This window comes from Lissotriton helveticus, chromosome 12, assembly GCF_964261635.1.
Source record: "Lissotriton helveticus chromosome 12, aLisHel1.1, whole genome shotgun sequence".
Classification (NCBI taxonomy): Eukaryota; Metazoa; Chordata; class Amphibia; order Caudata; family Salamandridae; genus Lissotriton; species Lissotriton helveticus.
In genome coordinates this window covers 892,992,064-893,014,464 of record NC_136073.1, presented here as the reverse complement: position 1 = coordinate 893,014,464, position 22,401 = coordinate 892,992,064, and the positions used below count along the sequence as shown (strand labels likewise).

The 22,401-nt window shown below is 52.9% G+C and overlaps 1 protein-coding gene across 1 annotated transcript in view; it reads left to right on the top strand.

The window, feature by feature from the left end:
- The window catches only part of NYAP1 (neuronal tyrosine phosphorylated phosphoinositide-3-kinase adaptor 1), a 436,069-nt gene that overhangs the window by 243,207 nt on the left and 170,461 nt on the right, over nt 1–22,401 (top strand). The window contains exon 3 of the mRNA XM_078669654.1: nt 20,806–21,104. Within this exon, the coding sequence (XP_078525780.1) occupies nt 20,806–21,104 (299 nt within the window). The remainder of the gene's footprint in view (nt 1–20,805; nt 21,105–22,401) is intronic.

Sequence of the window (22,401 nt, the reverse complement as noted above, 5' to 3'; positions counted from 1 at the left end):
AGGGTCAAGGCTGGTTTGCATATGGCCAGGTCTGAATTGGGGTGGTGTGGTGAGCAAAAAAACGATGGATTTAGGCCCAGATCTCTGTACTGGGGTGAATGTATGACATTGTTCTGCATTCTGTCCATCAACTGTTGTTTTTGCATTTGTCACCTGAGTGGGCTGGGTATGCTCAGACGTGAGTCCCAGGCTCTCCACACCACTGGAGTCAAGCTATCCAGGCTGAATGAAGGCTGATAGCCAGAAACCGGTCCTTGGATGCTTGATTCCTATCCAGAAAAGACATGGCTTGGCAGTTCGGGCTGGACTGTTCCCATGAGGCACAGGGTCAAGACTGATTTGCATATGGCTGGGTTCAAACTGGAATGGCATGGTGAGCAAAAAAACGAACGATGGATTTAGGCCCAGATCTCTGTACTGGGGTGAATGTATGACATTGTTCTGCATTCTGTCCATCAACTGTATTTTTTGCATTTGTCACCCCGAGTGGGATGGGTATGCCCAGACGTGAGTCCCGTGCTCTCCATGCCACTGGAATAAAGCTATTCTGGCTGAAGAGGGGTGAAACCCTGAAACTGGTCCTAGGATGGCTGGGTTCAAACTGGGATGGCATGGTGAGCAAAAAAATTATGGATTTAGGCCCAGATCTCTGTACTGGGGTAAATGTGTGACATTGTTCTGCATTCTGTCCAGCAACTGTTGTTTTTGCATTTGTCACCTCGAGTGGGACGTGTCCCGTGCTCTCCATGCCACTGGAATAAAGCGACAGGTATGCCCAGACGTGAGTCCCGTGCTCTGCATGCCACTGGAATCAAGCTATTCTGGCTGAAGAAGGGTGAAACCCTGAAACCTGTCCTAGGATGTGTCCTAGGGTGCTTGTTTCCAGTCCGGGGAGGACTGGGCTTGGCAGTTCGACTGGACAGTTCCCATGAGGCACATGGTCAAGACTGATTTGCATATGGCTGGGTTCAAACTGGAATGGCATGGTGAGCAAAAAAACGATGGATTTAGGCCCAGATCTCTGTACTGGGATGAATGTATGTGTTCTGCATTCTGTCCACCAACTGTTCTTTTTGTGAGTGCAAACTGGGGCACAATGGACCTCAGTGTGGGCCTCAGTTGTGTCATTTCTGGGGTGCTGCGGGTCAGGACCAGGTTGTCCTGGAAGGATTAAGTGTAGAAACCAGTGCTCTAATAAGCCATGTCCCTAGACCTTCTGCAGTAACACATCACCCCCAGAAGGCCTCCTCGCCTACCGCGGTAACACATCACCCCCACAAGGCCACCTCGCCTACCGCAGTAACACATCACCCCCACAAGGCCTCCTCGCCTATCGCAGTAACACATCACCCCCACAAGGCCTCCTCGCCTATCGCAGTAACACATCACCCCCACAAGGCCTCCTCGCCTACCGCGGTAACACATCACCCCCATAAGGCCTCCTCGCCTATCGCAGTAACACATCACCCCCACAAGGCCTCCTCGCCTACCGCGGTAACACATCACCCCCACAAGGCCTCCTCGCCTACCGCAGTAACACATCACCCCCAGAAGGCCTCCTTGCCTACCGCAGTAACACATCACCCCCACAAGGCCTCCTCGCCTATCGCAGTAACACATCACCCCCACAAGGCCTCCTCGCCTATCGCAGTAACACATCACCCCCACAAGGCCTCCTCGCCTACCGCGGTAACACATCACCCCCACAAGGCCTCCTCGCCTACCGCGGTAACACATCACCCCCACAAGGCCTCCTCGCCTATCGCAGTAACACATCACCCCCACAAGGCCTCCTCGCCTATCGCAGTAACACATCACCCACACAAGGCCTCCTCGCCCCCTGCAGTAACACATCACCCCCACAAGGCCTCCTTGCCTACCACAGTAACACGTCACCCCCACAAGGCCTCCTCCCCTCCTGCAGTAACACATCATCCCCACAAGGCCTCCTCACCTCCTGCAGTAACACCCCCCCCACAAGGCCTCCTCGCCTCCTGCAGTAACACATCACCCCACAAGGCCTCCTCGCCTACCGCAGTAACACATCACCCCACAAGGCCTCCTCGCCTACCGCAGTAACACATCACCCCACAAGGCCTCCTCGCCTCCTGCAGTAACACATCACCCCCACAAGGCCGCCTCGCCTACCGCAGTAACACATCACCCCCACAAGGCCTCCTCGCCTACCGCAGTAACACATCACCCCCACAAGGCCTCCTTGCCTATCGCAGTAACACATCACCCCACAATGCCTCCTCGCCCCCTGCAGTAACACATCACCCCCACAAGGCCTCCTCGCCTACCGCAGTAACACATCACCCCACAAGGCCTCCTCGCCCCCTGCAGTAACACATCACCCCCACAAGGCCTCCTCGCCTACCCCAGTAACACATCACCCCACAAGGCCTCCTCGCCCCCTGCAGTAACACATCACCCCCACAAGGCCTCCTCGCCTCCTGCAGTAACACATCACCCCACAAGGCCTCCTCGCCTCCTGCAGTAACACATCACCCCACAAGGCCTCCTCGCCTCCTCCAGTAACACATCACCACCACAAGGCCTCCTCGCCTCCTGCAGTAGCACATCACCCCACAAGGCCTCCTCACCTCCTGCAGTAACACATCACCCCCACAAGGCCTCCCCTCCTTCAAAAAACACATAACCCCCACAAGGCCTCCTGCAGTAACACATTACCCCCACAAGGCCTCCTCGCCCCCTGCAGTAACACTTCCCCCACAAGGCCTCCTCCCCTCCTGCAGTAACACATCACCCCCACAAGGCCTCCTCACCTCCTGCAGTAACACATCACCCCACAAGGCCTCCTCGCCTACCGCAGTAACACATCACCCCACAAGGCCTCCTCCCCTCCTGCAGTAACACATCACCCCCACAAGGCCTCCTCACCTCCTGCAGTAACACATCACCCCACAAGGCCTCCTCGCCTACCGCAGTAACACATCACCCCCACAAGGCCTCCTCACCTCCTGCAGTAACACATCACCCCACAAGGCCTCCTCGCCTACCGCAGTAACACATCACCCCACAAGGCCTCCTCCCCTCCTGCAGTAACACATCACCCCACAAGGCCTCCTCGCCTCCTGCAGTAACACATCACCCCCACAAGGCCTCCTGCAGTTGTACATCACCCCACAAGGCCTCCTCGCCTCCTGCAGTAACACTTCACCCCCACAAGGCCTCCTCGCCTCCTGCAGTAACACATCACCCCCACAAGGCCTCCTCACCTCCTGCAGTAACACCTCACCCCACAAGGCTTCCTCGCGTCCTGCAGTAACACATCACCCCCACAAGGCCTCCTCGCCTCTTGCAGTAACACATCACCCCACAAGGCCTCCCCTCCTTCAAAAACACATCACCCCCACAAGGCCTCCTGCAGTAACACATCACCCCCACAAGGCCTCCTCGCCTCTTGCAGTAACACATCACCCCCACAAGGCCTCCTCGCCTACCGCAGTAACACATCACCCCCACAAGGCCTCCTCGCCTCCTGCAGTAACACGTCACCCCCACAAGGCCTCCTCGCCTCCTGCAGTAACACATCACCCCACAAGGCCTCCTCGCCCCCTGCAGTAACACATCACCCCCACAAGGCCTCCTCGCCTCTTGCAGTAACACATCACCCCCACAAGGCCTCCTCCCCTCCTGCAGTAACACATCACCCCCACAAGGCCTCCTCGCCTACCGCAGTAACACATCACCCCCACAAGGCCTCCTCGCCTCCTGCAGTAACACATCACCCCCACAAGGCCTCCTCGCCTCCTGCAGTAACACATCACCCCACAAGGCCTCCTAGCCCCCTGCAGTAACACATCACCCCCACAAGGCCTCCTCGCCTCTTGCAGTAACACATCACCCCCACAAGGCCTCCTCGCCTACCGCAGTAACACATCACCCCCACAAGGCCTCCTCGCCTCCTGCAGTAACACATCACCCCACAAGGCCTCCTCGCCCCCTGCAGTAACACATCACCCCCACAAGGCCTCCTCGCCTCTTGCAGTAACACATCACCCCCACAAGGCCTCCTCCCCTCCTGCAGTAACACATCACCCCCACAAGGCCTCCTCGCCTACCGCAGTAACACATCACCCCCACAAGGCCTCCTCGCCTCCTGCAGTAACACATCACCCCCACAAGGCCTCCTCGCCTCCTGCAGTAACACATCACCCCCACAAGGCCTCCTCGCCTCCTGCAGTAACACATCACCCCACAAGGCCTCCTCACCTCCTGCAGTAACACATCACCCCACAAGGCCTCCTCGCCCCCTGCAGTAACACATCACCCCCACAAGGCCTCCTCGCCTCTTGCAGTAACACATCACCCCCACAAGGCCTCCCCGCCTCCTGCAGTAACACATCACCCCACAAGGCCTCCTCCCCTCCTGCAGTAACACATCACCCCCACAAGGCCTCCTCCCCTCCTGCAGTAACACATCACCCCCACAAGGCCTCCTCGCCTACCGCAGTAACACATCACCCCCACAAGGCCTCCTCGCCTCCTGCAGTAACACATCACCCCCACAAGGCCTCCTCGCCTCCTGCAGTAACACATCACCCCCACAAGGCCTCCTCGCCTCCTGCAGTAACACATCACCCCCACAAGGCCTCCTCCCCTCCTGCAGTAACACATCACCCCCACAAGGCCTCCTCGCCTACCGCAGTAACACATCACCCCCACAAGGCCTCCTCGCCTCCTGCAGTAACACATCACCCCCACAAGGCCTCCTCGCCTCCTGCAGTAACACATCACCCCCACAAGGCCTCCTCGCCTCCTGCAGTAACACATCACCCCCACAAGGCCTCCTCGCCTCTTGCAGTAACACATCACCCCCACAAGGCCTCCTCGCCTCCTGCAGTAACACATCACCCCACAAGGCCTCCTCGCCCCCTGCAGTAACACATCACCCCCACAAGGCCTCCTCGCCTCCTGCAGTAACACATCACCCCACAAGGCCTCCTCACCTCCTGCAGTAACACATCACCCCACAAGGCCTCCTCGCCCCCTGCAGTAACACATCACCCCCACAAGGCCTCCTCGCCTCTTGCAGTAACACATCACCCCCACAAGGCCTCCCCGCCTCCTGCAGTAACACATCACCCCACAAGGCCTCCTCCCCTCCTGCAGTAACACATCACCCCCACAAGGCCTCCTCCCCTCCTGCAGTAACACATCACCCCCACAAGGCCTCCTCGCCTACCGCAGTAACACATCACCCCCACAAGGCCTCCTCGCCTCCTGCAGTAACACATCACCCCCACAAGGCCTCCTCGCCTCCTGCAGTAACACATCACCCCCACAAGGCCTCCTCGCCTCCTGCAGTAACACATCACCCCCACAAGGCCTCCTCCCCTCCTGCAGTAACACATCACCCCCACAAGGCCTCCTCGCCTACCGCAGTAACACATCACCCCCACAAGGCCTCCTCGCCTCCTGCAGTAACACATCACCCCCACAAGGCCTCCTCGCCTCCTGCAGTAACACATCACCCCCACAAGGCCTCCTCGCCTCCTGCAGTAACACATCACCCCCACAAGGCCTCCTCGCCTCTTGCAGTAACACATCACCCCCACAAGGCCTCCTCGCCTCCTGCAGTAACACATCACCCCACAAGGCCTCCTCGCCCCCTGCAGTAACACATCACCCCCACAAGGCCTCCTCGCCTCTTGCAGTAACACATCACCCCCACAAGGCCTCCCCGCCTCCTGCAGTAACACATCACCCCACAAGGCCTCCTCCCCTCCTGCAGTAACACATCACCCCCACAAGGCCTCCTCCCCTCCTGCAGTAACACATCACCCCCACAAGGCCTCCTCGCCTCCTGCAGTAACACATCACCCCCACAAGGCCTCCTCGCCTCCTGCAGTAACACATCACCCCCACAAGGCCTCCTCGCCTCCTGCAGTAACACATCACCCCCACAAGGCCTCCTCGCCTCCTGCAGTAACACATCACCCCCACAAGGCCTCCTCGCCTCCCGCAGTAACACATCACCCCCACAAGGCCTCCTCGCCTCTTGCAGTAACACATCACCCCCACAAGGCCTCCTCGCCTCCTGCAGTAACACATCACCCCACAAGGCCTCCTCGCCTCCTGCAGTAACACATCACCCCCACAAGGCCTCCTCACCTCCTGCAGTAACACATCACCCCCACAAGGCCTCCTCGCCCCCTGCAGTAACACATCACCCCCACAAGGCCTCCTCGCCCCCTGCAGTAACACCTCACCCCACAAGGCCTCCTCGCCTCTTGCAGTAACACCTCACCCCACAAGGCCTCCTCGCCTCTTGCAGTAACACCTCACCCCACAAGGCCTCCTCGCCTCCTGCAGTAACACCTCACCCCACAAGGCCTCCTCACCTCCTGCAGTAACACACCAGACCACATCACCGCTAATCAATCAGTGGACCATAACCAACCCCCGCCCCCCACCTGTACTATACCACAGCCCACCCTCTGGAGCACACCTCTGCACCCCCCCCCCCCCTCTCCCGCACAGCTGTCGTGTATCATTTTAATGCCCCAGGAGTGCGGGGTCCCCCCAGCCCCCCCTCCCTTCAGTCCAGGGGCCTGCAGTGGCCCCCTCCCTCCCCCCCAGCGCTCAGTATCATCTCTGTATTTACAATCCTCGTGCGCTGAAGCCGGAGCCGAGGCGCCTGGAAGCGGCCGGGAGGCGCCGCGGCGCTCTGCGGATCCCGTTGCCGTGGTTACCGCTGGTTTCTGAGCAGAAAGATAAATTAAGACGAACGCGGAATATGATTGAAATATGACAGCCCCGCCGCCCCATGAGCCCCTGCGCGGACCCAGGGAGGCCTTTCAGGGAAGGGACCCGGAGATCCGCCCCCCTCCCCCGCCCTCATGCCCCCTGGAGCTGCATTCCATCACATCACCCTCTGGCACCAGAGGTGTCCAGGCAGCTCCAGGGGCCGGGTGCCTGCTGGGGAGAGGTGTCTGCAACCTGCAGGTGACATCTGACCCAGCCGTTCATCCTTCCCAGGCCGATGAAATGAGGGCCACTAGGTTGGGAACTACGTGCACGAGCTCGGGGCTATGACAGACCCGGGCTAGGGGAGGGGTGTGTGGAGGTGGCTACCACTACACCGTATTATGTAGTGATCGTTGTATTTTTGGAGCAGGCAGGCGGGGCGCACCGAGGGAGGGTGCTGTGGTCTGAGCCACGGTCCGCCTTTTCCATCCACAGACCTCTCCTTCCTCAATTCGTGTCCTGGGTTTACACGGATCATATATATATATATATAGTCAATGTCTTACACATGTGTACCTCAGACATTACAATTGGGGGTGGGATCGCACACAAGTCACACACCGGCGATATCGCCCCTAAGGACTGTGGTAAGTGTAGTTTGTGTTCCGCGATGCATCTTCTTTCGATTCTCTGCTATCTTCGCCATCCCTGGACACGTGTTTCGGGGTATTTACCCCTCATCAGCAGGGATTAGGCCGTGTTCTGGGGTTGCCGGTGGCTGCCAAATATTGCAAGGTTTAGTACCACTCAGGCGCGCAGGTGCGGGGTCCCAGGCTCGTCAGCCAACTGTACCTCAGACATACCAGTGAATATTTCGCAGACGGTCAGCTCCAGGGGCTTTAGGAGTAAAATGAATAATAAATGAGGGGCATATTAACAAGGAACTGGTTACATTAACGCTAAGGACGCTTAGCGTTCATTTTTTTAACGCCCACTATCGCTGGATAATATCACCTGGTTATCGTGTTATTAACAACGCTAACCGCCTGGGCGATAAAAAGTCCAGCGATAGCGGCATTTTGGGAGGTTATCGCTGGTAATGCAGCGATAAAACTACAAGGATAGGGATATCCCTGTTGATAGCCCATGGTGGATTTAGCCATGTAATCCACCTCCCATTGGATTACATGGCTAAGTCTGAAAATTAGCAGACGTAAAAAAGCAGCGTTAACCGTGGTTAGCGCTGCTTTTTTTGTCTCTAACTGGGTTAGCGTGAAGCTTGATAATAGGAGAAATGTCGCTTAGCGACATTTCTCCTATTATTTTGCTCCGGAACGCCCACTTTGCATCTCATTAGAGATGCAAAGGGAAGCGTAGTGGAAAAGGGTGCGAACATGCGATTTTGCACGTGAGCACCCTGTTGTTGATAGGGCGATATTTTTATCTCTGCTTCTTTGGCTTTTAAAGCCAAAAAATCGGAGATAAAGCCCTTGTTAATATGTCCATGAATGTTACTAGTACCACCGAGGCGCTCCTTCCACGGCCAGGGCATTTGTTTCTCAGCACAGGAGTGAACGAGAAAGACCCGGGGTTGGACAAAGCAAACATCCCCGTTTCTGGGTCACCCTGAGCCTGAGCCTCGAACATGCCTTTGACCGACCGCCTCCAGGACTCCATCCCAATAATGTCCTGGAGAGGTGTGGCGCCGCGGCCAGGGTGACTGACTCCGGAATCTGGGGATCACGGTTCGATGCCCGGGACCGACGGCAGATTAGCCCAGCACCATGTGACTCTGGGCAATAGCTCGCTTAATCTTCCCGACGGCCCCCAGCGCCTAGAGACCCTTACGGGTGATTGATTGCGCTTGACCCATCGATCCACGTATGGGATGCCTTTAAGGCCAGCTTGAGAGGCATGCTACATGGCCTAATAATCTCCAAGAACCGAATAAAGATCTTGGAACTACAGACCTTGGAGAGTAGGATACCCGCACTAGAATTGAAACGGGGCAACATTAACCCCTTCCATGCAGCCGCGTTTCTGCGCCTGTGCGGCAGAATCGCGAGTGGGCGGGTTTATGACGGCCCCCAGCCGTCATCAGCACACGAGCCCCGTAGTGCATGACAGCTGGGGGCCGTCATCAGCATGGAAGGGGTTAACCTAGAGGATACAGAAAAAACTGATGCAGGTAGGACGGAATTTGGAGGAGGCCAGGCAGGACCTTAGGAGTTTCCTGGATTTGAAATGTAAGGCCCAATGGCAAGCAATAAATATGGAAATCTTTGAGTACGGGGAAAGAGCAGGGGCCTTATTGGCTTGGAAGGCGAGGCTAGACCGGGCAAAAAATAATATCAACAAATGTATTATTGACAGTAGCGGGAGCAAATCTAGGAAGCCTGCAGAGATGCAAAAATGCCTCCTATCTCTTTTTTCAGATCTGTATTGGAGAACCTAGTCTCCTCCCAGGATCTGATATCCTCCTGGCTAAAGGATAAATCTTTGCCTGTTCTCACTGAATCTTCCAGAGATGTTCTCGACGCGCCCATAAACATCGAAGAGATCAGGGTTCAAATAGAGAGATCAAAAAATAAAAAGGCTGCCGGTCTTGACGCGCTCCCCAATGAAGTATATAAACTGTTACTTGATGAACTTTTACCTGTGCTCCATAGTTTATTTAACTCAGGGGCATATTACCAAGCATAAGCGAAAAATATCGCTCAGCTTGGTTAGCGGGCAAAATTATATCGCCGAGCATCGCCGATTTTTATCGCTTAGGAGCCTTGATATTATCAAGGTTTATCTCCTAAGAGATAAAAATCGGCCGAAATGCATGAATATTGCTGAAAAGTCAGCGATATTCATGCATTAGCGTGCAAATGCTCTTAGCCATGTTATCCACCTTCCATTGGATAACATGGCTAAGAACTGCTCAGGGCAGGCGTTAGCTTTTGGAGATAATCGCGCTTAGCGCAATTATTTCCAAAAGTTGGTAATAGGGGATAGCCATGTTAGCGACTGTTTCCAGTCGCTAACATCTTGGCACGCCCACTTTGCATGTCATTAGCGATAATTATCGCTGACATGCAGAGTGGGCCCCTAAATGCCCGCTATCGCCTACAAGCTGTCGCTAACTGGTGTTAGCGACAGCTAGGTAATAGGGCGATAAAATTATCGCCGCTTTAGCAGGAAAAATTCCCGCTAAAGCGGCGATAAGGCCCTTGGTAATATGCCCCTCAGTTTATTGCTCCACTGGGGTGACCAAGGAAAGCGATCTGAAAAAAACAGAAAACGGTTCCTTAAGGTGAACAGATGTTTGAAGACATAGATGCAGCAGTCCTGTTGTCAGATCGCTTTCCTTGGTTATCTCATGGAATAGATCTATACATATTTGTTTTGCAGGTTAATTTGTGACACCTCGAGGCATTATGTTTGGTTGATTCTGATTGCATTTCCCTTGTTCTTAATTGTGTATATATTAAATATATGTTCTTTTGAAGAAAAGATTGCCCCGCGTTACACAATTTATGTCTGTGAGAAAATTGTCCACTTAAAAAAAGAATTATTTCTCTTTTTTTGTTTGATTAATCAATATTAGAACATTGGAATGTTGGGAGCTCCATTGAAAACAATGGGGTGCTCCGGGCTTATAATGGCTGGTCGAAGCCTGGAGCTCCAACATTCCAATGTTTCTTTGTTCACAGCTCTGGCTGTGAACAAAGGCTTCAGGGAGCCTGAGGGGATTCCAATATCCTCACCCTCCCATAAGGCTTTGTTCTTTTTTGTTAGAACATTCTACCCTCTAGTGGCAGAATGTTCTAATAGCCTTATAGCCCTTTGTAGATGGGCTATACCGGCTATTAAAGTCCCTCTCCCTTGTTAAAGGCCCTCGCCTTCGGCTTGGGCATTTAACGCTGGAGAGGGCCTTTAATAGCCGGTATAGCCCTCTACGGCGGGCTATAAGGCTATAGTGCACCACTAATCAGGGTTGGACACAGAGCAATTTCTTTACAAACAACTACTTAACTAAGTTTGTAAACAAAATCCCTTGTAGGCACTCTTTAACTTATTTCTAGTAACTCCTGCTGCCACCTCCATCTGGACACGAGGGCCCTCAGAATGAGGACCCTCATATGGATTGTAGGGACAACGTTTTTGGCCAGGCCATGGAAGCCAGGTCACACAGCCTGTGTTAGACTTCTAGCCAGTCTGCGTCCCCCCCTCTATAATCTGCGACTCCACTGAAGGTGCTCGTGAACGACCACGTTCACAAGCAGTGCACGAGGCTTGGGTGGGCTTGAAGTGCACCTTCAGCCATTGGTGAAGGTAGGGGATGGGCCATCGGGTGCAACCATGGTGCACCTTTAGCCACATGTGAAGATGGTGGTGGCCCACGCGGTGCACCCATGGTGCACCTTCAGCCACATGTGAAGGTGGTGGTGGGGCCACGCGGTGCACCAATAGTGCACATTCAGGCATAGGTGAAGGCGGTGGGCCATGCAGTGCACCCATGGTGCACCTTTAGCCACATGTGAAGGTGGTGGTGGGCAACACAGTGCTCCCACAGTGCACCTTCAGCCACATGTGAAGGTGGTGGTGGACCACGCGGTGCACCAATAGTGCACATTCAAGCGTAGGTGAAGGCGGTGGGCCATGCAGTGCACCCATGGTGCACCTTTAGCACATATGAAGGTGGTGGTGGGCAACTCAGTGCAGCCATGGTGCACCTTTAGCCACATGTGAAAGTGGTGGTGGGCAACACAGTGCTCCCACAGTGCACCTTCAGCCACATGTGAAGGTGATGGTGGGCCACGCGGTACACCAATAGTGCACATTCATGCGTAGGTGAAGGCGGTGGGCCATGCAGTGCACTCATGGTGCACCTTTAGCCACATGTGAAGGTGGTGGTGGGCAACGTGCTGCACCCACAGTGCACCTTCAGCCACATGTGAAGGTGGTGGTGGGCCACGCGGTGCACCCATGGTGCACCTTTAGCCACATGTGAAGGTGGTGGTGGGCCACGCGGTGCACCAGTAGTGCACATTTACACGTAGGTGAAGGCGGTGGGCCATGCAGTGCACCCACAGCGGACCTTCAGCCACATGTGAAGGTGGTGGTGGGCCACGCGGTGCACCCATGGTGCACCTTTAGCCACATGTGAAGGTGGTAGGCCACGCGGTGCACCCATGGTGCACCTTTAGCCACATGTGAAGGTGGTGGTGGGCCACGCGGTGCACCAATAGTGCACCTTCAGCCACATGTGAAGGCGGTGGTGGGCCACGCGGTGCACTAATAGAGCACCTTCAGTCACATGTGAAGGTGGTGGTGGGCCACGCGGTGCACCCATAGTGCACATTCACGCGTAGGTGAAGGCGGTGGGCCATGCAGTGCACCCATGGTGCACCTTCAGCCACATGTGAAGGCGGTGGTGGGCCACGCGGTGCACCAATAGTGCACATTCACGCGTAGGTGAAGGCGGTGGGCCATGCAGTGCACCCATGGTGCACCTTCAGCCACATGTGAAGGTGGTGGTGGGCCACGCGGTGCACCAATAGTGCACCTTCAGCCACATGTGAAGGTGGTGGTGGGCCACGCGGTGCACCAATAGTGCACCTTCAGCGACATGTGAAGGTGGTGGTGGGCCACGCGGTGCACCAATAGTGCACCTTCAGCCACATGTGAAGGCGGTGGTGGGCTACGCGGTGCACCAATAGTGCACCTTCAGCCTCATGTGAAGGCGGTGGTGGGCCACGCGGTGCACCAATAGTGCACCTTCAGCCACATGTGAAGGCGGTGGTGGGCCACGCGGTGCACCAATAGTGCACATTCACGCGTAGGTGAAGTCCTTCCCTCAGGATATGATTATCTGAATGTACTTTATCTCTAAGCACTGTCCCAAACCCGAGTGGGAGTCTGGGGGGGGCGGTGCTTGGTCTTCTTGTGCACTGCGTCACCTAGCAACCAGGAGGCCCTGGCTGAGATGCTCTAGATTAAGTCACAGCCTGAGCAGGCTGGCATTACCAGCTGCTGCCAGCTTCTCCCCATGCATGCTGCCAGGCCCTGTTCGGGAGGCCAGGGCACAAGCAGAGCTACTGGGCTCCAGCCAGGAGGGCTGGGGTAGTGTGCCTCTGATGAGCTGGGATGTGGCCCACTATGGCTCTGTAGAACTGCGCCACGTACAGCCGTAGAGCCACTACGGCACGTGTCTCTCCAGGAGTGGGGGTGCACATTAGATAATCCTAGCATCAATTTGAAAGAGCTGCTCTGGTTCTAGCGCGCTTCAGCCCGTCTGCAGGTGGGGGCTGGATGTATCATTTTTGCCGGTGCTGTTTGAAGTCCCCCGTCCGGCCCTGCCCTTTGCCGAGCACCGTCTGCAGCAGCTGCACCTGCCTCCTCTGGGACATAGTGCCCACACTCCCAGCGCTTACACCACTCTGCGCCCCATAACACTCACATACCAAGGAAACTCATGAGACAAATTAGTGGGAAAGCAGTGGTGCAGGTTTATTTTGCACAACAAGTGGAAATAAGGTGGGTCATCTTACGGGCGATCCAATGCGGCAGCCCCTCGCTGTCCCGCATGCCTAATGAGCCATTCTTGCACGGCGAGTCGATGCTCTGACGGTGCAGTCCCTTATCACTTTCTTTCGTTCACTCCCGCCCCCCCTGTCAGGGCGGAGCGATGAGGCACACCCCCGGTCGGTTCAGGCCCCCCGACCGCCCGAAGGACTAACGGGGCGCCGACGCTGTTCGCTGGAACCCCCTCGGCTCCAGGTTCTTGGCTCAGGCACCCCTACTGTGCCAGGCAGAGGTATTGACTGTGTCCTTCTGCCGCAGAGGTACCCCTACTGTCCATCTGCTTCCAGATCGCCCTGTACTCCGCCACAGCTCTGGAGGAGGCCCCCGTCGATGACAGAGCCCCCCCACCACCTCTTACTTTCCGTTACTGTTTTCATCACTTGTATCTTCCCGTCTCCGCCGCATTGGTACCTGTCAGGCAGGTCACTGGCACCCTGCTGCTGTTAGGTACTCTTCCAAGTCTAAGAGAAAGACATCCATACCCAGCCCAGACAAGTGCACCCCGTCCTTTTCGTAATAACCCACAGTCCTTTCCTGAATCAATGCATGCCTGATGAACCCCAGGCCTCTCCTTTCCATGAATTTCTGCATGGCCCTACCAAACATGCTACTTACAACCTGCCGCTGACAAAGCTTCTTGTACGTCTAGGAGGAAAAATCCATACCCAACCCAGACCAGGCACCCCGTCGCTCTCGTAATAACCATCAGTTCTTTCTTGCATGAGTGCGTGCCTAATAAGTCCTCTTTTCTCCATGAACTTCTGCATGGACCTGTTGACCCTCCTGCGGGACTGTTCTAATAGCTCAGTAGCTCCTAGCCTTTTCGTTATGCGGCCACGCCCTTCTGGCGGCCACGCCCTTCTGCATGGCCCGAATCAGGGACCAGGTCGTTCCCTCCTAAGTGTATAATGAGAATATTGGAAGGACCGGCCTGTACTATCAAACGTTGTTCAAGCTTATTTTCCAGCTGGCCCCATCTCATACCAGGAAACCCAACCACCGAATGTATGTCCTAGCAAAAGCCAAATTCCATCTTTTGGAAGTCGCCCATCGTTCCAGCCTGGGAACGTAAGATTGGCCCATCACCCACACGCAACAGTCGCTGCAAAGAGGCAAGACAATTTACCAGAAGTCATTTCTTTGCTCGCCTGAAGTCTAGTTACTTGACTCTTTCTCACTCTGTGAACATGAAAAGGGGGTTACTTCAAATTAACCTATTTGTCCCATTTCCTGGTTTCGCTTACTATGCAATAAGGTAGCTGTTTTCCTTCGTAAATGGGATACAAGGACTCGGTGAGTGATTATTTGCATAATTTTATTTGTTGCCAGTGGAAACCAGTGATATTGGTACCAGGAAGCAAAAGTGATGGGAATGAGAAAGTTCCCTACCGCTGAACGTTTTCTTGCTGTGGGGCCCAGCATCAGAAGTAAATAGACAATGGAGTTACAGTCAATCGTCCTTCCAGTTTTATGTTGTACATAAGGTAAATTGCTAAAGGCCTTTCCAAGTTTTGATGTACAGAAAATCGCTTTCTGTCTCATTCCAAAGTCGTTTGCTTGTCTGCCTGAGGTCTACATACTAACTTTTCCTCACTCTGTGACTTAGCTGTTTATGAACATGTCATATTTATTCACCTTTCTTATATTTATTTGCTTAATGAGCAATGCGTTCGCTGTTTTCATCTGGAATTGGTATATGGGGGATCGGATTCCTTGTACCTGTGTTTGGTACTCTTACGTAACTTGCCCACGTCACTTTTCTCTTGTAACACACTGTTCGCTACCTCGCAACTGTTGTTTGCCTTTGCTACTTGCACAAGTGCTACCATTGCTTCCATAACGTTTGTTCATGTGCCGGAGTGTCTATCATATATTGCCGTATTTCAACTTAATTGTATGCTGTTTCTCTTGTAACCTGCACGCTTGTCATTTTTTCCCCTGTCATGCACTGTTTGCTACCTCATGTATTTCGTTAGCACTTTTACCACATGTACTTAACGTCTGCTTTTGCAAGTTTTTCCTGTCATTTACTGTTCCTAATGTGTAGCGCTCGCACGCCCCCGGGCGAAGTCCGCGCTATATAAAACGCATGAATAAAAGAAATGAATAAAGTTGACCTCAGCAAATGAAGGAATGCCCCACTCGGGATGGCGTGTTCACCGTCCTGCATAGCATAATTCATTTTACAGTGAGGGCCAAGAAGTGGCTGTGACTCCTGCTAGAGCACTTGGTGTTCAGGCTCAAAACTGACTGTCATAGCTGAAACACATGTGCGCCAAACAACTAATCATCATTGCTGAACATATGCGCGCTAACACAATTTCCTTCTCTGTAAGGGGCTGTCCTGTGCCTACAGGGTTAGTCTGAATAATGATGAAACCTGCTATGGTAAACATTCTCATTTAACATGATCCCTGTGGTGAGCAGCTTGGCCATCACTAGTCATATATGGTGCTGTCTCAGCAGTTAACAGCGCAGAGCAGCCAGGAACGCGACGGCAGGAAAGGCCGAGCCTTGCTGCCGCGCTAGACTTAAACCCCTTAAGGGCCGCCCCTCACACCTGGTGGCCCGCGCCCATTGGACACGCATGAAAGGGGGCGGGCCAGAGCTGGCGTGCGCGCGGAATGTGGGACTAAGATGCTGTCTCGCTTAGCTCCCCTTCGCGTCGCGCGGCCAGCGGCAAAGATGAGCCAGTTGAGAGGGTGGCATCTCTCTGCCCCTGCCCAGGAGCAGCAGATGTGAAGGTCGCTCCTCGCTGGCTGCTGGTGGGCACTGTTGGTGCCGCTGGAGGCCTCGGACAAGCACTGGGGGGGAGGGGGGGGGGATCAGCTGGGGCCGGAGAGCACAACGCCTCCACATGTCCTTTTTCCCTCTTCTATCCCTTCGCTACCCTTCTCAATCCATATAACTGACTAACACATCCACCACTCAAATTCACTTTCCTGTTTCACTATAGTAATTCACCACTAATCCTTTATGGGTTCTGGAGTAGCGTGCTCCTCGCCAAAAAGTGCTTTGACACCTCGTCAGGGGCAGCAAGCGCTATATCAATGCAAACCTTTTTCCCTCTTCTATCCCTCTGCTATCCTTCTCAATCCAAATAGCTGACTAACATATCCACCACTCAAATTACTTTCATATTTTCACTATACTAATTCAACACTAATCCTTTATTGGTTCCGGAGTAGCGTGCTAATTGCCTTAAAAAGCGGTTTGACGCATCATCAGGGGTAGTAAGCGCTATATGAATGCAATTACTACACAATGTCCTCTGCAGGCAGTGGTTCAGCTCCAACGCCGACTGCTTGATGATGGGACAGATGGACACCTTACACCCCTCCGCGTAGAACCCTATTCCCAATGAGAATACAGACTGCAGCATCCCCTGCGGACCCAGTAACAGCACACTCAGACGTGGGTCCCCTAACACATCACCGTGGGCTTTCCTGCCCCTATGCCTGCTTGGGTGGTGGGATTTTGTTTTGGGTTGCCAGATTTCTGGGACTGTGTTTTCTAGAATCTCAGCAGTTGGAGCACAAACCCACTCAGTTGTTCAGTGAAGCACCCAGAACAGCAGAAATATAGGGCAGAGCGCAAACATCTCACAGGCAACCTGGGTATTACACACCCTGCCTGGTACCTGGCCCCATCAACTGGCTGAAGCCCCCCCCTAGGCTCTGGTAACCCAGGAGTTCCCACAGTGTACTGAGAGCAGCCCCATATGTCTCACTGCCCATCACTGCTCTTCAGGGGCCAACTGACTTCAGTTTAGAGCTGTACTGTTTATTAGTGCTTTGGGTCATGTCTCAGGCAGCAAAGGTGCCAGCGCCTTCTACATTTTGTGTGTGTTGTTTTAGGAGACACACCTTTCCTGCATCCAAACGAGCACCTATTCTTTTTCAAAAGCTACAGCTCTGATTAGACATTGAGGGGCCGATTTACAAGCCCCCTGCGCCACCAGTGCGTCACTTTTCGTGACGTACAGGTGGCGCAGGGGACTCCTCCATATTTACAAGGACAGGAAAAGCCACCCTGCATGACTTTTCCTCTCCTTGTAAATACGGCCCCTTCACAGCCAGCAGTTTGCGTTGAAGGGGCGTTCCATGGGTGTTGCTGTGGGTGTTCCAACGCCACACCCATGGAACAAGACACATCTCCAGATTTACGAGAAATCGTAAATCTGGAGATGTGCCTGAATGCTAGGCCACCCTAGAGGTTGTGTAGCGAGGCGCAACGAGGAGAAATGTTTTCATTTCTCCTCGTTTTTTCCTCTTCCAATGCGCCCTGCATTCTACAGCGCGCATTGAAAGAGGAAAAAGCCTTTAGTGATTGTTTTTGTGCAGGAAAGTGCCCCTTCCTGCACAAAAACAATATCCCCACGGCGCAGGCATCCTTGCACCAGGGTGCAAGAGTGTCTGCGCCGTGCATGGCAGCTGTTTCTGCGCCAGCACAGGGGAGAGCACAGGAATGCGACATATTCTTGTAAATATGTCGCATTCCTGTGCTCTGAAAGTGCCGCAGCGTGGGCAGCCAAAGGGCTTGCGGTGCCGCGCCGCGGCACTTTCTTGTAGATCTGCCCCCATGTTTATAGAATATAAACTCGTACAGTATGCACGCTCCAGAGCCCTGCCACTTGAGTAAGTCTTGACGACCCTCCGCTGCTACCTCTGGAGAGTCGTACGCAGGAGTGGCAATGAACAGTGGCTTACCTGTAATCCTAGTTCTCTTCCAGGCAGGGGCGGGGATTGGTCAGTAAGACTGTGGGGGGAGCATCAGATTTTCCACAATCTCGCTGGCGTATCATGTTAATCAATATATGGGAAGCAGCGCTTGAGGGGGGCTTAAGGGCCAGTGGAAAGGGAAAGGGGTGCGGATTGTGAGGGGTGCTTCAGACACAGTATTCTGAAAAAGAACCCTGTTTAAAGACCTTCAAAACAGGGACGAGAGAGAGTGTGTGTGTGTGTTTTTGTCAGAGTGAATATTTAAAAATCGCAGGTGAAATTGCACAGACATCTTATCATACCCGACTGAAAGCTCCGGTACCCAACTATTTATGAAATAACACAATAATTAGGGGGCGGATGCTGTATGCCCGGAACACGATAACGCACGTGTTAAAGGTGCTACAGCATGCTTTGAAGGGGAGGCTGTGTGCCCTAAATGTGAGGCAGTGTACCCCTCTGGGGCCGGCCAAAGCGGTCATGCGCACTCTCCCTTTGCAGCCTACATAGAAAAAATGGCCTACCCATTGCAGCTTTGTGATTGGCTTACTTCCTGTTCCAACAGCTATGGTCAAGGCTCAGCAGACTGATAAAGCGCTGCAAATATTTTTACTAGGGCGCCTAGGGTCGCCTTTTCAGTGTAAAGAGGAGCAAGGCTGATATAGGAGCGCGAGGAAGCGTGTTGAGGATTGCTGAATGGAAGTGGCTGATGAGACCTGTGACCCTGGGCAGGAAGGCAGCAAAGCATGAGTGGGTGGAATCAAATGTATGTTTGTAAAGGCAGAGACTTGTCTGTCTCTTTGGGTTCAGTCGTTTCCCGGACATCTGTGGCCCCCTCTAGGTGTCTATACTGTAAACGCATAGAATGGCGCCTGCATCTGAACGGGTGGGAGGGCTGGGGTGGAATCAGCCACAACCTGGCCTGCAAACGTCATTCCTTCGTTGATCTCAGTGATCTTTTCCCACACATATTGTCGCTTCTCAGGCACTAGAGAAGTCCCGTATAGATGTGTTCTTGCAGTATGACTGACGGTGCCCCAGCCCGGCCGGATTCATCTGTTTGTGAGCCTTACCTGTGGCCCGCCCCGCCCCGGTGCTCCTCTCAGAAACATCAGCCTCCCTAACCTGGCCACAGGCTGACTGTTCCTCAGCCCTCCTTGCCTCAGAGGCTGAAGGCATTTGTGGGAACCTGCATCTTTCCCTAGGCCACGCCCAGTTGTGTCAGGGGCGGGGAAGCTGCTGCAGTATTTTACTGCAGCTCCGAGGAGGGAGGCGGCTAACGCCAGGCTCTCCGCGTGCTGGAAATCATTTATTCTAGGGCCGCCTGCTCAGAGGCTGATATGAAGCGCAGAGTAAGAACACTGTGGGCCATATGCATCAAGCTAAATTGCGTTCGCAAACGCTGAAATTCTCAGTTTACCTGTGTGCTATGTAGGTAGGCAAATACCTACTTGCAAAATAAGGAATCGCAAAAATTGCGGTTCCTTATTTTTCCCAAGCATTTAGAGAATTGCAATTGCGATTCCCTAAATGCTATGGTAGTAGGCATCGCAAATTGCGTTATTGCCTTAAGGAATCACAAATTCCCACCAACTTCAAGTTGGTGGGAATTTGCTATTTCCTTTAAAAAAGCACTTTTTTGCTTTTTTCAAAGTGCCATCTGGCACACATACCCGCCCCTAAGGCATGTATGTGCACCACGTGCACTCATGTACATTTCAGGGGTGCAATAGGGTGTCCTTTTGGAACCCTTGCACCCTTGAAATTGCGTGCGCATTTGCGAGTACCTATTGGGTACTCGCAAATTGCGCGCACAGTTGAAGCCATTCCTTAATTGCGACTCTTAATTTGCAAGTCGCAATTAAACAATGTGAGGGAATCACAAAAAAACGGCTAATTTTTATTAACATATCGTTTTGCGATTCTCAAATAGCGATTCTCTAAAATTCGCTATTTGAGAATTGCAAATGCGTTCGTTGATACATATGCCCCGTAATCATTGTGTTCCGGTATAATGAAGTGATCCTGGGTTTGTAGTTCCCTGCTTTTCCGGTCTTTGACGCTACACGTATTTGGCATGATAGGCATAGGTTAAGATGAGTTATAATAGAATGTAGTGTAAGGAAGTGTAAGTAATACATTAAAAACTGCTGGGGTTCGAAGAAAGTTGAGTATCGTGTTTGTTGTTGGTGCCTTTGCAGAAGAGATGCTGCCTGGCCTGGTTTATCTCATACCGAGCAGAAGGTTTGTTGGGATGCTGAGGAGATAGTGAAGGTGCTGGAACAATTTTCAGAGCGGGGGTGCTGTCATTAATGTTGCGGGACTGACTGAAGTCATAGGGATTGTCAAAACCTTCTTGCTTTCTCAAATTTGTTTGAAAATGCACCCTTTGCCCACTCTTTTTTCCAAAAAGTTTCAGGGAGGGGGGTAGAACCCCCTTCCACGAACCTGTCTTATTCCGGTCGGGCATGCTCGCTAGCCACAGGCCACTCATCCCAAACCTTTACACCTCACCACTTTCAAATGCCACCAGCCGCCACTGTCCAAGGTAGACTTACCCTTTGTGCATTGGGCCCCGAGTTTGTAATTCCGTGGCGGTGCTTCTCAACTGTGCAAAAACATGGCGGCGCTTCTCGACTCTGCAGGAGCACCCTCAGTTCCAAGGCTTGGGATTGCTTGGGGCAGTTGGGTTGAGGGAGATGGGATGACGTTGACCAACTGATAAAAGTGTTTGACGACGGCCATGATGGATCGAAACTGACGAGCCACCTCTGTCTTTTTCTCCTTACAGTGTCGGGAAGGATGTGACCGTTGGGAAGGTTCGGGACATCGCCTCCTTCCGGAAGCATTTCCGAATGGGCTTCATGACCATGCCAGCCTCCCAGGAGCATGCCCCGCATCCGTGTGCCAGCTCCATGGCTCCACGCTCACTCTCCTGCCACTCCGTGGGCAGCGTGGAGAATGGTGGCGACTCATCCAGTGCCAAGAAGCCCCCAGCCAAACCAAAGCGCCATCCGAGCACCAAGCTGAGCATGACCGGGGACGGGCGCAACAGCGGGTCAACGGAGAACTCTGGAACGAAGAAGGCTGGTGAGTGAGGGCCCACACCATGAGCAATGTCTTGGGGTAAGCAGCTTAGGCCACAGTTGAGGAAGCAATATCTCATGCTTACTTACTGGTGCCAGGAGGTAGCAGAGGATCTGAACGCGCGCCAGTTATAGGCCTAGATGTATCAAGCCGTTTGCGAATCGCAAACGGTCTATTTGCATGTTTTGGCATGCATCAAAAATTCGCAAATTAAGGAATCTCAAAAATTTGCAATTCTTTATTTTGCCATAGCATTTAAGGAATCGCAATTTTGCGATTCCTTAAATGCTATGTATGTAGCATTTGTGAATTGCGATTTTTGGTTAAGAAATCGCAAATTACCACCAACTTGTAGTTGATGGTAATTTGCGAAATCTTTAAAAAATGCACAAGTTGGCATTTTTGAAGGTGGCATGTGATGCACGAACATGCCCATAGGGCATGCATGTGCGCCATATGCACACACATGTACATTTCAGGGGTGCAGCAGGGTGTCCTTGAGACACCCCTGCACCCTTGAAATTATTCTCAATTCGTGATTAGCAAATTGCGAATCGCAAATTGAGATTAATTTCACAATCATTCCTATGGGCCTCCTGGCCCATAGGAATGCATGGGAAATTATTCCTTATTTGCGAATTTGCAAATAAGGAAAATTAAGAAATCGCTAAAAATTAGAGATTTTCTACATACATTCCATTTTGCGTTTTCTAAATAGGGATTCCTTAAAAATCGCTATTTACAAATCGCAAAATTGAATGTTGATACATCTGCCCCATAATTACTGATTAAGGAGTTTGTGAGAGAGGTTAGATATGAGCTGCCTGGTGATGCTGCTTAAGGTTGCTTAAGGCTTATTTGGAAAAGAGGGGCAGCATAAAATACTTCAGCAGATGAGTGGGGGACCATGGGACCCCTCAGACACCATCAAGAAGAGGTAGGGTAACTCTGCCAGAAAATGCTGATCTGAGACATACCACATACATGCATGCATGAGAAAGGGCCTGAATTGGGGGTAGATATTAAGGGATCATTTGCTTCTGAGCTGCCCCCCTTTGTAACTTACTTCACCTCCAAATCTTTGTGTGAATATAGATTTCACACAGTTTGCCCAGAACCAGTTCTCAATTTCTAAAGAGGTGCTATTGAATGCCAGCATTCCGTACATCAGGGCTCCCTAGTCTTGATTCCAACTCGTGACTCTTTCTTCCTTCTCCCTACACTTCCTGTCCCTTTATCTCACTGTTGCAGGTTCTTTTTCTTCCCAGCTTTCTTCCTTTGTCATGGTGTTCCATCTTTC